The 12,365-nt window shown below is 37.5% G+C and overlaps 1 protein-coding gene across 4 annotated transcripts; it reads right to left on the reverse strand.

Moving 5' to 3' along the window:
* Positions 1-5: 5 nt before the first annotated feature.
* Positions 6-9,022, reverse strand: si:dkey-3d4.3 (uncharacterized). Of its 4 annotated transcripts, none has more exons than XM_026946891.3 (8): positions 8,899-9,022; positions 6,757-6,955; positions 6,568-6,650; positions 6,399-6,477; positions 6,125-6,171; positions 5,494-5,614; positions 4,350-4,530; positions 6-1,541 (listed from the first exon to the last, which is right to left on the reverse strand). In XM_026946891.3, the coding sequence occupies exons 2-8, from the start codon at positions 6,917-6,919 to the stop codon at positions 971-973; spliced, it is 1,245 nt and encodes a 414-aa protein (XP_026802692.3). In that variant the 5' UTR covers positions 6,920-6,955; positions 8,899-9,022; the 3' UTR covers positions 6-970. The 4 variants fall into 4 exon arrangements, with proteins under 4 accessions (XP_026802692.3, XP_034160199.2, XP_053090350.1 ...); XM_034304308.2 differs by having other exon boundaries at positions 8,850-8,922; XM_053234375.1 differs by lacking the exon at positions 8,899-9,022 and adding an exon at positions 7,924-8,544.
* Positions 9,023-12,365: the final 3,343 nt, after the last annotated feature.

Consider the following 12,365-nt stretch of genomic DNA (forward strand, 5'->3'; position numbering starts at 1 on the left):
TTTAAATTGATATACATTTATCTTTATTTATATAAGCCATTTTAAAAAGTGAATCAAGAAGCACTTGTTTTGGTTTGGTGCTGTGGCGCCATCTCTTGTTCTCACTGTATAACATTTCTGACCTCATAGTGCCTGCTACATCTGGGGTATGATGTCAAAATCACTGCCATGATCATCAAATAAATACAAACACATTTGTATTTGTGAATTGCCCAAAGCTCTAAATACCAAAGTATTAATATATAATCAAGATACGCCTTACAAACTTTTCAACCAGAGTTTACGTCGTTTAAATTAGGTAGCTTGTGTCTAAAATGTGCCTAAAATGCACAAGACACACATATATCTGTGGATGTTCTATAATCAAGAAAGGTCTCATCACACTGTGAACATACTGAACTTGGGTGTTTGTTACTACTGTAAAGAAAAAATAGTAAAACTAATTATTTGATCCACAGGGTGTCTGAAAAATTCAGGAATCAATGGAAATATGTTGAGCAAAATCCACAAAAACATGATAGAGTGGTTGGGAAGTGGGATGTGTAGAGCGTAAGGGTGAACATGTAGAGCATATTGAGTTTCCTCTGGGTTCTCTGGTTTCCTCCCATCTCCCAAAAAACATGCCCATAAGTGGACTGGCTATGCTAAACTGCCCCTGGTTGTGAACGAGTGCGAGAATGCGTGTGCAAGGTGGAATATATATATTCCATTTATGTAAAAATACTTTGGTATCTAATAATACAATACAAACACATAAAACCATTAACATGTTAATTATGTAAACATATATATATATACACGTACATACATACATACTTATATAAATCACTACATAAATCAGAATATCACTAGTGTACCAGCAGCTGGTTCAAATAATGATAGGTATGTCCTCATTTAGGACAATCAAGGCTGTTCTTTTTTTTCTCTCTGAGAAAGTAGCATTTGCTTCTATAAATCTTTTCACCCCGTCTCAGCTATCTCCCAGAGTCATTTGCCACACAGAAATGGCAGCTTGGTCTTTCAGAGGTTTACCTCCCAATATGAGGAGCAAGTCAGGCATTGGGACCTCCATAGTGTCCTCTGTTTCATTTTCTGAGTGCTCACTTTCCCTGTTCCCTTGAGCAACATGGTTTTCAAAGGTGAGGCAGTTCCCATATGTATTAATACTTTTCAAGTCCACATGCAGATTCTGTAGCTCTATGTCCTCCTCAGGCTGACATTTTAAGGGACTGGAAGGGAAACACTTGTTCTTGAAAGGTCTGAATGTGTTGTCCTTGTTTTTTGATATGCAAAGTTCTTTACTACTGGCATTATTTGGTGGTCTGGGCTGGAATTTAGGGCCAAGACCCACACAGCGATGGTGAATCCGGCACGGAGCAGTGGATCCTGGCAATGAAGGCAGCCTCTCCCACATTAGCGTAGTAAGATTGAGACTCCACAGGCAGTTACTGGGAGCAGTCTGGGTCTCTCCTCCACCAAAGAGCAGCATGCTGTCCTTGTACACCACAGCTGAGTGGCCCATCAGTCTAGAGGGTCCTGATCTGCACATTGAAGTAGGGAGGCAGAAAATCAAATGTTAAATACAGTAGTGCAATAAATGTGCAATCTAGCCATTGTTATTTTAGGTGTATTCCAGCAGAACCAGGTGTGATACAGTATTAAAAATCAATACATAAAAAAAGTTATTTGTTAAACAACTTGCCAAACCTTTGGCAGGAAAAACTTTGGAGAGGTAAAACAGGCAAAAAAAAAAAAAACAGTAAAAGTAGTCTTCTGATGCTTTTAAAGTCAATAACATGATTAGCCAATTAAATGGATTAACTAATGGCCAGTTACATTTCGATGTGTTGCTCACTTTCTTGAAATGACATAGTTAATGCTGTGTCTTTTATCACACTTCATTTTTTGCCTGTTTGACTACCTGACAAGTAACAAAACTCTAGCGTTAATCATTAAGTAGCACTGGTAAGCACTGGTAGTAAAGGTTAATTCAATTCAGATTAAGAAAAGGTAATGTGCCAACTCTCAGCACTCGGACGTCTGGCTTTTGGGCAGTTTATATTTTATACTGGGCGTGTCTAGGGTCTCATACTTGTTACAAAAGTATCAGTGTAGCATGCTCTCTTTGTATAGTTTTTCCAAAATATTCTTAATTTTTAATTAGGTGGTCTCCTGAATATGAATTGACATGCATAACTGAAAGCACATATTCATACATATGTAAATTGCATATTCCAGTTTATTCAGTACACATTCCTTGTTCCTTTAATCATTATATTAGGTACACCTACCACATAAGTTACTTTGTAAGTATACAATTACTGTCTGTAGCCCTACTGTTGCTATGTACAAGTTGTCAACCCACCTCTACCCCATTCATAAATGGCAAGACCAGTGCTGACCTGACCTTATTTGGGTGGTGGTCCACTCTCAGAGCAGCAGTGACGGACGTGGTAGTGTCAGTGTCACTGCCTGGATTAGAAATAGTTCTCCAACCAAAAATATCTAGCTAACAGTGATGGGCTAGAAATGTCAGTAATTGTAGACCTACAAAGTGCACACATATGTTATGACACCCTGATAAATTGACCAATGAGCATAGCTACAAGGTACTAGTGGTACATGGAATAGCACGTGAAGTTACGTATCTAATAAAACTCAGGACCTGATTTACTAGTTAGCAAGGGCAAAAGGATAAACTGTAGGGACAGAAAGTAGGGACACAGACAATATGCAAAAGAGTTTTTTTCATTTGCCACCTGTTTAGCCATGGTTCACGAGTTCACTCCTCGACCAGTTAAAGAAACTAATTCATTCCCACAAGCACATAACTGTGGGTCCCGTACAGTTACTGTATATATGAGTGAGCAACATGGCATCATTCACTCCCATTGTGTGTTTTTGAAGCCTTTTTTGGGTCGAAAAGGAGTCATCATCTTGCAAAAAGTCTGTGTCTGAGCCAGAGTCTGCGCAGTAGAGACTTCGGAGCCAGTACATGCGCAGTAGATACGGCCAATCCGGCAGTGGATCCACCTCTCGCCTATATTAGAAGATGGACAATATGTTCCATCTACGATTCTTTACCTGAAGTGAAACCTAAAATGGTGTATCGACTAACTCAAAGTGCTAAGCTCAGCGTTATTAATTAATATATAAAATGCTAAACTGTAGTTGTATAAGTCGCAGGTATATTGATTTTATTGTTTTCAGAAAAAAAAACTATTTGCTAGCTAGCTGGCATTTACCATCATTTTAATCAAAACAATGTAAATAGTGAATGTAAGGTACCACCTGAAAATATACTGGTAAAAAGTAGTCAACATTTAGACTGAACACAATTTTTTTTAAGGTAAAAATCAATGCTCTCATGATTTTCATCTAGCTCTGACACTGCTCTTACATCCTCTGCTCATTCTGTCAGTGCAGTTCATTTAAAAACGAGTGAGTGGCTAACCTTCCTAAGATATTCTGAGTGATAGCTAAGGTCATACATCACTTTGTTTACTCACATTGGTTTGCTAGGCTAGCTTAGACATCAAAATGAGCAACATACCGGAACAGCTGCAGAGAATTCACTGGTGAGGGTCTGTTTTAACAGTTTACAGAAGAACAAGACTTGGCTTTGCTGCAGAATTCTCAAGAGCTTCAGGTCCGCGCTAGACCTGTAGCTCCTAATAACCCCAATAAAACGCATTTACTGTAAGGAAAAATACTGGCAGAGATCTCAAGGTCAACTGAACTTGTAAAAATGACAGAACACTATTCCAGGAAATAATCTGTGGAACTGTAACTTAAAATAGAAGTTTGTCTTGGGTCCCATTTAATAACATAGGAATAGGGGGTGTTAAAAATTTGTACTGCAGCCAGCCACTAGAGGGCCTCAGAGACATTTTGGCTTCACTTTTGACTCCCTGTTAGGACCTCCACTCATACTGTACATACAGTCACTGGGCCAGTATAATGCCAATTATAGGGTGATATGCATTGAAAAAACTGTGACAATATAAAATACAACATGAATGCAAAATAAAAGATGTACGTTTTGTTTATAAGGTACATGTGAATGAAAACCTTTTCAAAGGCTCTATTTAAAAGCTGTTGGGGTCAGAGGTGTGAGCATGCAGTGAATATCTAACATGAAAACATGTTAAATACCACTTTGCCATGGTAATATAAAATGACCTTGATAAACCTTCTCATTCTTAAAACCTAGTCAATGGTATAATTTTGTCTTCAAATAGTGGAAGACTTCTGACTTTTTCAAATATAATACCTGCTTTTTGGTTGTACTAATTTGCACACACAAATTTTTTTAGCAATCAATGGGGTTGATCATATGATTTTCTCACGAGGTTCTGATGCAGGTCCAAGTATGGCTGTGGTAGCTCCATCTCCACAGGTCCCTCTGCTCCTTCAGACCTTGCAGACCACCGTACAGGTACATATAGTCCTGGTGGGTTATGGCAGAGTGGCTATGCCGAGGACCAGGACCCACTTGTGTCATATTCAACAGGGACCACAACCTGGAGTCTAACACAGAGACACATGGTCACAGTCAGTGTCATTATCTGCAAAAGCTAAAAGCAGGCATTTAACAGATAAGCTGTGATATAACATTGGATTTTGAGACTACTGGATTGTAAATGTTTATGTAGATGTTCTCTTTTCAGAAATTTGACATTACCCTATTTGTAAATAACACTGTAAGTGACTTTCACAACCTGCATATGGTTGATGTGACTACTTTGGGAAATTATTTTTTTACTATTGAAATTAGTAGTAGAATTTAAAATCCACTGTTTACAATACTTCAGATCATAATTCAAATATCATCTTGTCCACTGGGTGTTTATCTCATCTGTTGTGTGTGAAACTGCCGTTATTGCAGCTGAAGGCGCAACAGAGAACAGTTGACTCACATTTCACAGTTACAAATGACTAAACTTTTGAGAAAAAAATATCGGGTTTAGTGTCTGTGTGCTAAATTGTCCCTGAGTTATGAAACCAATAATACTACAAAATGTTTGGAAACACTTTTTTTAAATTAATTACCAAAATGATAGATTGAAAGGTCTGTTTTTTTGTGAAGTTCCAAAATAAATGGTAGGCATGTGCAGGCATGAGTCTGTGCTATCTTCCGCCAAAACAGATTTTAAGATCATGTGACAGGAGGTGGTATTTTCACAGCAAGACCTGGCTACAAATACAGCTGTAGAAATTGTGACTATAGATATTATATACAGTATTATATGTACAGTGTGTAATAGGATTATGAGCCTCGGATTTCTATTTCATTAATTTATTGCCTTTACATGCTTCACTGATAAGCATCAACACTATCACAGACAAATGTTTTGGACAAGGCTGGAAAAGAAAATCATTACTCATAATCATTACTCGACCAAGCATATTGACTGTCACATGCAACTCAAATCATTTGTCTCAGAGTTTAAGTCATGTTCATGTTTCTTCTTATAACCTAATATTACTGACCCATGTCAAATCTCCAGAATTCCTGTGAGGTCCCTCGCATGTCAATGTATCCACCATAAATGAACATAGAGGATCTCAACACAACAGCACTGTGTCCCTTTTTGTTGGCTGGTGCCACATTCTACAAAAAAAAAAAAAGATGCAGAGCAGGTCAAATTCATCTATAATACCTGAAGTTTGCTAATGCATTCAAAAGCCTTAAAGTGTTAGAACACTGGGTCTGGGAAAACCCAATGGATGTTGCTACATGTGTTTTTTTAGCAATAGCTAAAAAATGATGAAAAAAATATTTTTTGTATCTGGCCAAAACAGGGGTTTTCTGCCTATAATGTACTATAACATACACCTCAACTTTAAGAAACCATAAATATATTTCACCCAAATGACATGGAAATATTTATTTCAATTTTAAATGTTGCCTTGGCTACCTTCCTATCTTCTTTAAATGCAATTTCCTCCCTTTTTGCTTTTGGGGTAACCAGAATTTAAGATGCTAGACCATTACCAAACTGAGATACATTCAAAAGAGAACCATATTTCAGTTCAGGAAAGCCTGTGGTGTTTATAACTCCATATAGTAGAAAATGTCACAATTTCACCTTTCACCTTTATCTTTATGATTATCTTTTACCTGAGAACGTAGACTTTGCTCTTCTATGTAGAACCAGTGTTCTTTAGCTGCAGAGAATAGGAATTGGGAGTGAAATGAGAATGTATGAGACAGTAAGTATCTGAAGAATAATTAAATGTATATGACTGAAAAACATGGTTCTATGGGTCCTTTTGACAAAACCACTTTAACAGAAATATTTATTAACGATAATCTATTACATGTTTTAAATGGCTTATTAGAAATTATTTAGATAAATCATGCATGAAATTTCCTTTTTTTCATTTGGCATCACCTGTGTCAAACAACCAGAGAGGTGTTTTTGAGTCAGAATATGCTGAATCCCTCAAGCCTCCGAAAACGTAGAGGACACCCTGAGACAGAATAAACTTACATCACTTACATTATATGAAAGCATTACATCTTAAGACAATAATAAATACCTGATTAATATTTTAAATCACCTGATGAGGCACCATGGTGTGTTCCTCCAATTCATCAGGTGCAGTGTCATTATCACAGTCCAACTCCATCCACTTGTTACATACTAAAATAACACAAAAATAATTTCATTTCACCGAGCATTTTATCCAACTAATATGAAATCCATCTTACAGTCACACACAACAATGTCAAAAATAGTGATGACATACCCACACTGTATTTCCAGAAATCTTTTAATGAGTGCTTCCCTCTACCTCCGAGCAGGTATATATTCCCATTGTAAGCACAAATAGCATGCTTATAGCGGTTACATGGTGCAGGAGACATCTGAGGCACAGAAGTCCACAGACAGGAACCGGTCTTCTCGCTCATACTAGGCCTGTGAGGATGTCATAAGTGCAATCACTCCTGGAAACAAAAACACATTTGTTTTAGAGAATAAATAAGCAAGAATAAGCTGGAATAAGCTAATGGACACTTTGTGAAAAATGAGGAAAAAAAAAAACCAAACACAAATATAGAATTACAGTTCACATCCAAAAATGCTGTGCAAATAGGCTGTGGCAGTACTGAGAAATCTTCATTACAGATAATATAATTGGTTACATTGGCAGGTGATATGCAGTCATGTGATCAGATAAGGACACACCCACCATGTTGCTAAAATTAAACAGGATTATATGATACCTCCCACCCCAAATCCATTTAATGTGATTCAAGAACTGTGTAATAGCTCTGTAACAGTAAATCTTTAAACGTTTTATAAATGCATTCATTCATACATGTTTCAACCAAGTGGAAATGTGTATTCACGTTAATAAAGAACATTCTTTTAGCCAAAATTTCATAATAAAGACATTAATCATAGTTCACCATAAGCGCTATATTAAATTGTACTGTCAGTTACTAAACCAGGGCTATAGGTGGCTCTCACCTCACTACTACAATCAAGTGGGGTTTATTTATACACCTTGTTTAACCAAGAGATGTCTCTAAATGTGACAAAAAATAATAAAACAGCTTGATTATATAGCACTATATAATACCTGTAAAGAATTAAATAGCCAATACCAACACATTATCGAAAGTATCGTATTAATTGTCTTATAGTTATTTATATATGTACAATATTTTAGTTATTATTTGGAGACAGAGTTTTTTTCATTCCTAAATTTTCCACAGACAAAACATTAGGTCCAAGTTGACATTATTTATAGACCTACTTGCTTGTGAGTTATTGTAATTTGGATTACATTGCTTTTTTTTTAACGGACTAGTCAAACAAGCTAATAACTATAAGAGATTTATACTAAATATGATAGCTTTGATAATGATGGGATGTGATTGTCACCACTGTTGCAGAAATAATCACAGACCCCCTGGCTTTGCTTCAGGCACACCCCATGGGCAATGCACTGAGAACCACCGGTCTATCCAACTGTCCAGATCTCCTGGGACAGTGGAGTGTTTTCATCCTGTGATAACACAAATGAGGGACAGTAGAGAAACATTTGATCATTTATTCCACTGGAATATCTGACCGATGATGGAGTGAATCCCTGTCAGTGTATTATCACTGTGTAGATGGTTCTCAGATCTTTTGTAGCCAAGGATCCTTCTGTATAGATTTATTTAAATGTGTACAATATTTTGAGATTGCTGTTCAGAAACTTTACACTGACATTATTAGACATTAGGTTCAAGTTATTTATAGACCTGCTTGTTTTTCTGCTGAGGTTTTGTATTAAACACCTAAACTGAGGCTACCAGTCAAATAGACTAAAAACTACTAGACCTCACTAAGAAATATAATAGCTTTGATTTATAGCTAAATTAAGAACTACTGGCAAAGATGGATTTGAAAATACATACAAATTCTATGAGCTTAGCTTGACAGGAGGGGTTTGTGGTGAGCCTTCCTACAACATTCACATGATATCAAACTAATCAGCCCCCGCTGAAATTCCGTGATATTGAGTTGCTTTAAGGCAGTAAATGGTTACCTGTGTAGTTGTAGATGTAAACGGTAACCAACCGGAACACACGCCTCTGTAGTTTAAACCGTTAGCTATCGGTCGCATCAACGACATTCCCCGCGCCGCGCCTAGTAGCTAGCCTTCACCGCTACTACTCCCACACACTAACTGTACTTATCAAACAAGTGTAGCGCGGATCATGTGACGGGAAACTGTTCAGTCTCCGCTTCAGTAAGATATCATTCTCACGCAAACCCTGGAGTACTTCTGACTGGAGTACTCTCTTAATGTTCGTGCTATTATTAAGTAATGCTCTGTAACTCAACTGGTCATGTTTGTTTTCATAAAGCTCAGCCATTACTTCAGTTCGCTTACCGTCTTCTTAACTCTCCGCTGTTATAGTGATGTGTCGTTCGCGAACGAGTCGGCTCATTGAACCGGCTCTTTTAGGTGAACACTGAGAGTCGACTCACATACATGAGCCGTGTGTATTTTTTTTTTTTTCTTGGCTTTACTTTTCCTTCTCTTGGTTGTTCTCACTTCAGTGAAAAGCTGTTTTCAACTGTTCGTTTGACGTGTATGACACTGCAAAGAAGAACGCAAATGTTGTCCGTTATAGAGACAAAATGACACTGAGCCGTTTGGGAGTCGGCTCTTATTGAGTAGCTGAGCCAAATGATCTGACTCCCTGAAAAAAAAAGAGACAAAAATTTCCATAACTACCTGTTGTGACTTATTGTAAGTAAGACTGAGTGGGTGGAGCTATGTCTCGATTTTATGTAAGTTCTCTGTTCTAACTGCCAAAAAAAAAAGATGAAAACGTGTCTATTTACATTATGGAGTGAACAGAGAACTAACTATAACTGAATATATTTATAACATCTCCCGTTAAATGGCGCTGAAGGTAATATTTCAGAAACGCAGGTGACCGGGGGTTTAATCAGGAGTCAGTAAGGGACTGTCTAAAAAGTGCATGACATACAAATAAACACGACTATCTATTTGTCTATCCTGCAGGATGTCAATACGGCATGTTTACAGTGACTCACTACAAGTGCATAATTACATATGAGTACAGTAATTAATAATATTTGACTTTTTTTCTGTACAACACCAACATTTTACTGCATGAACAGTGGTGTACCTTTCATTTAATTCACTAAAGCAATATCCCATGAACAAGAGTGCGGCTGTGATTCGACCGTAGACACGAGGCCACAACTAACCACAGCCGTGCAGATGTTCAGCATATCCACACGACTGGGAGTGCGACACTGCCTTTATACAATAGTTTTATAAATAAAAAAGTAATATAGAGATATTTCAGACACAATATGGCCAAATAATATGTTTATTTTCGCTCCGCCAATGGAAATAGATCCTGAAGAAGTCAGACTGACTGACAGCCCGTTAGCTCGCTCGCTAGCTAGCGTACAATGATTTGTACATTCCCGTTAAAGGTTCATCTGGTGAAACTGGATTCCCTTCTTTCTTTTCATCTGATTCACCTTCATATTTTAAGTCAGAAGTCATATTCATGAAAAATGTTGTGATGTAGCACCGGTGTCAGTAGGACTGTTGTGTGAGTGGGATTTTATGAGGCGAGCACAGACAAGCGGAGTGATACACACAGTGAAAAGGCCCAGAGTGGTTACACTAAATACAAGCACTCTTGGAATGCTGCTCGTCCAATCAAAATAGAGGACCGGAACTAACTGGTGTATAATGTACATTCTTGTATAATCTTACGTTTGAGTAGAGCTACTTCAAAATATTATCATTGACAAACATCTGCTGCCTCTTATAAGTACTATTTACAAGTATAAAAGTGAGAATAATGAGAGTTTTTGACATGATGAGAGAATGAAAACAGTTACTGAAAATGTCCAAAAGTGCAGAATAAATTACATTGTTAGGAATACACATGAGCTTACAAGAAAGTTGAAACCAGAAACAGACCAGGAACAGCGATATCCCATTTGACTATTATTATGAGATTGTCGCTATGGTAACGGGCGTCATTCCAGGGTGCCACGTGAAGGGAACCGACTCCTGCCCTGTGTCCCAGAAGCACCCCGAATCCTGCCACCTTCACTTTGCTGTGGATTAGAGGATCCTTCTGTCTTCATCTTTCCATGTGTTTGTACACATCCTTTCGAGTGTATTTAACGGAATGATGAAATTCAAGTCCTCTTGTGTTTTTTCTTACGATTTTTAAATTAAGGCACATTCCAAAGACGACCATCTCAACTTAACAACAATGCATATAAATTGCACAATCGTTGTGGTCAAAAGATCTCTCTATAAAATCAAAGTTCTCTCTATAAAGATATTTTGAACATACACAAGCAATAGCGTGCAATAAACCTCAGTTTATTGAGCGCTATTGCGTAAAAAACCTCTATAAAATATGAATTTAAAGAAGCTAGTCAAAACTAAGTGTGATGGGTATAAATTAACCACAACATTACAAGATACTTGTTATGTGGTATTTTTTCTGATGTGCTACAGTCTCCAGCAGGGGGCACTATACTCACATTTAGCGTTAGATTTCATTTATGCTACCTTCACGTGCTGTCGGAATTATTGTAAATACGAGTTTCCAACTAGGAAGTTGAACATGAATGAATTCTCAAGTCGTAATTACGACTGGGAAACACGGAGATAATTTTTGATACCCGAGTTTCCGAGATGGGAGGAGTGTACCGTTTCTGTACAGAGTGACAGGTTTTGTTCATTTTTTCTAAATGCAGCTAACTGTTAGCGCTTGCCGTTTTGGCCATATTTGGTCATCACCGTGAAAATAGCTTGGATTTGACCAACATTTCCTTATCGACAGCAAGCTAGCTAACTGAGTAATATGTGTTATGATGTCAAAATAAAAGTAAAAGAAAAAAGAAATATGTAAATAATATGTAAATAATATCAATGAACGTGGCGTCGTCCACGTTTCATGTTCTTTTCGACAACAAAGCATGTGAACACAACATACTCGTAATTACCACTTCAGAGGTGATAAACAGGAGAATTCCGGTAGTACTTGACGGCAGCATTAATGTCACGTCACAGTTTGCAGTTTACGTTTAAAAAGTGTGAAAGGCGAGTGAAATTCTTAACTTGTAGAGCGCCAGCAAAATAGTATTAAAGTTAAATAATAACACGTACATGCAAGGGAAAATAAAATACAAAGGTAAAATCCAAAAAAGAGAGAAGTGTATATTGAAGTGTACAGTATAGTGTAAGAATTCTAATAATAGCAGTAAGTAGTGATATGAAGACAACAGTAATATAACTATCTGCACAGCAGTATGTGTAAACAGGTGGGTGACTGAGTAAGGTGCAGTCTATACACTACAGTACATGGTAATGTACAGTATGTGCAATATGCAGTTAATATCTGGCCCAGTGCAAAGTAGGGTAAGTCTTAGCAGTCTTATGTTTTTGGTCTCTTAGTCTTTTTTGAGTCTGTCTCAATACTACAGTAGCGTGAAAAGGCTGAGGTTTTTCAGTACTCCTCCAGGCCCTTCTCAAAGTAAGATTGGAGTCACAAGGTAGATATTGTTAAATCCTAACATTTGGCTGTACTTAATTGCCACTATTAACTAAGTGCATACTGCTGAACTGTAGGCACACAGCACCACAAACACGTTTTAACGCCCATCAAGACATCATTTCAACTACAACAACCAGATCCTGTCACTACAACAAGTTGCTAAGCCTAATTTTGGCCACTAGCCATAACTTACACATGACTCCACTACAGAGTGCATTGCAATACTACGCCACCTATGGTAGCATGTGACTTCGGATGTAGCCAGTGCGGTGTCGTGACGTCACGTCCG

The sequence above is a fragment of the Pangasianodon hypophthalmus genome, chromosome 5, assembly GCF_027358585.1.
Source record: "Pangasianodon hypophthalmus isolate fPanHyp1 chromosome 5, fPanHyp1.pri, whole genome shotgun sequence".
Lineage (NCBI taxonomy): Eukaryota > Metazoa > Chordata > Actinopteri > Siluriformes > Pangasiidae > Pangasianodon > Pangasianodon hypophthalmus.

Bases quoted from the DNA above. Each gene is read 5' to 3' on its own strand.
- si:dkey-3d4.3 (XM_026946891.3), bottom strand. From the start codon at position 6,919: ATGAGCGAGAAGACCGGTTCCTGTCTGTGGACTTCTGTGCCTCAGATG. The intron at 6,478-6,567 runs GTGATTTAAAAT...ATTCTGTCTCAG, and splicing joins ACACCATGGTGCCTCATCAG to GGTGTCCTCTACGTTTTCGG. The intron at 1,542-4,349 runs GTGAGAAAATCA...TTCAATGTGCAG, and splicing joins TGGACCTGCATCAGAACCTC to ATCAGGACCCTCTAGACTGA.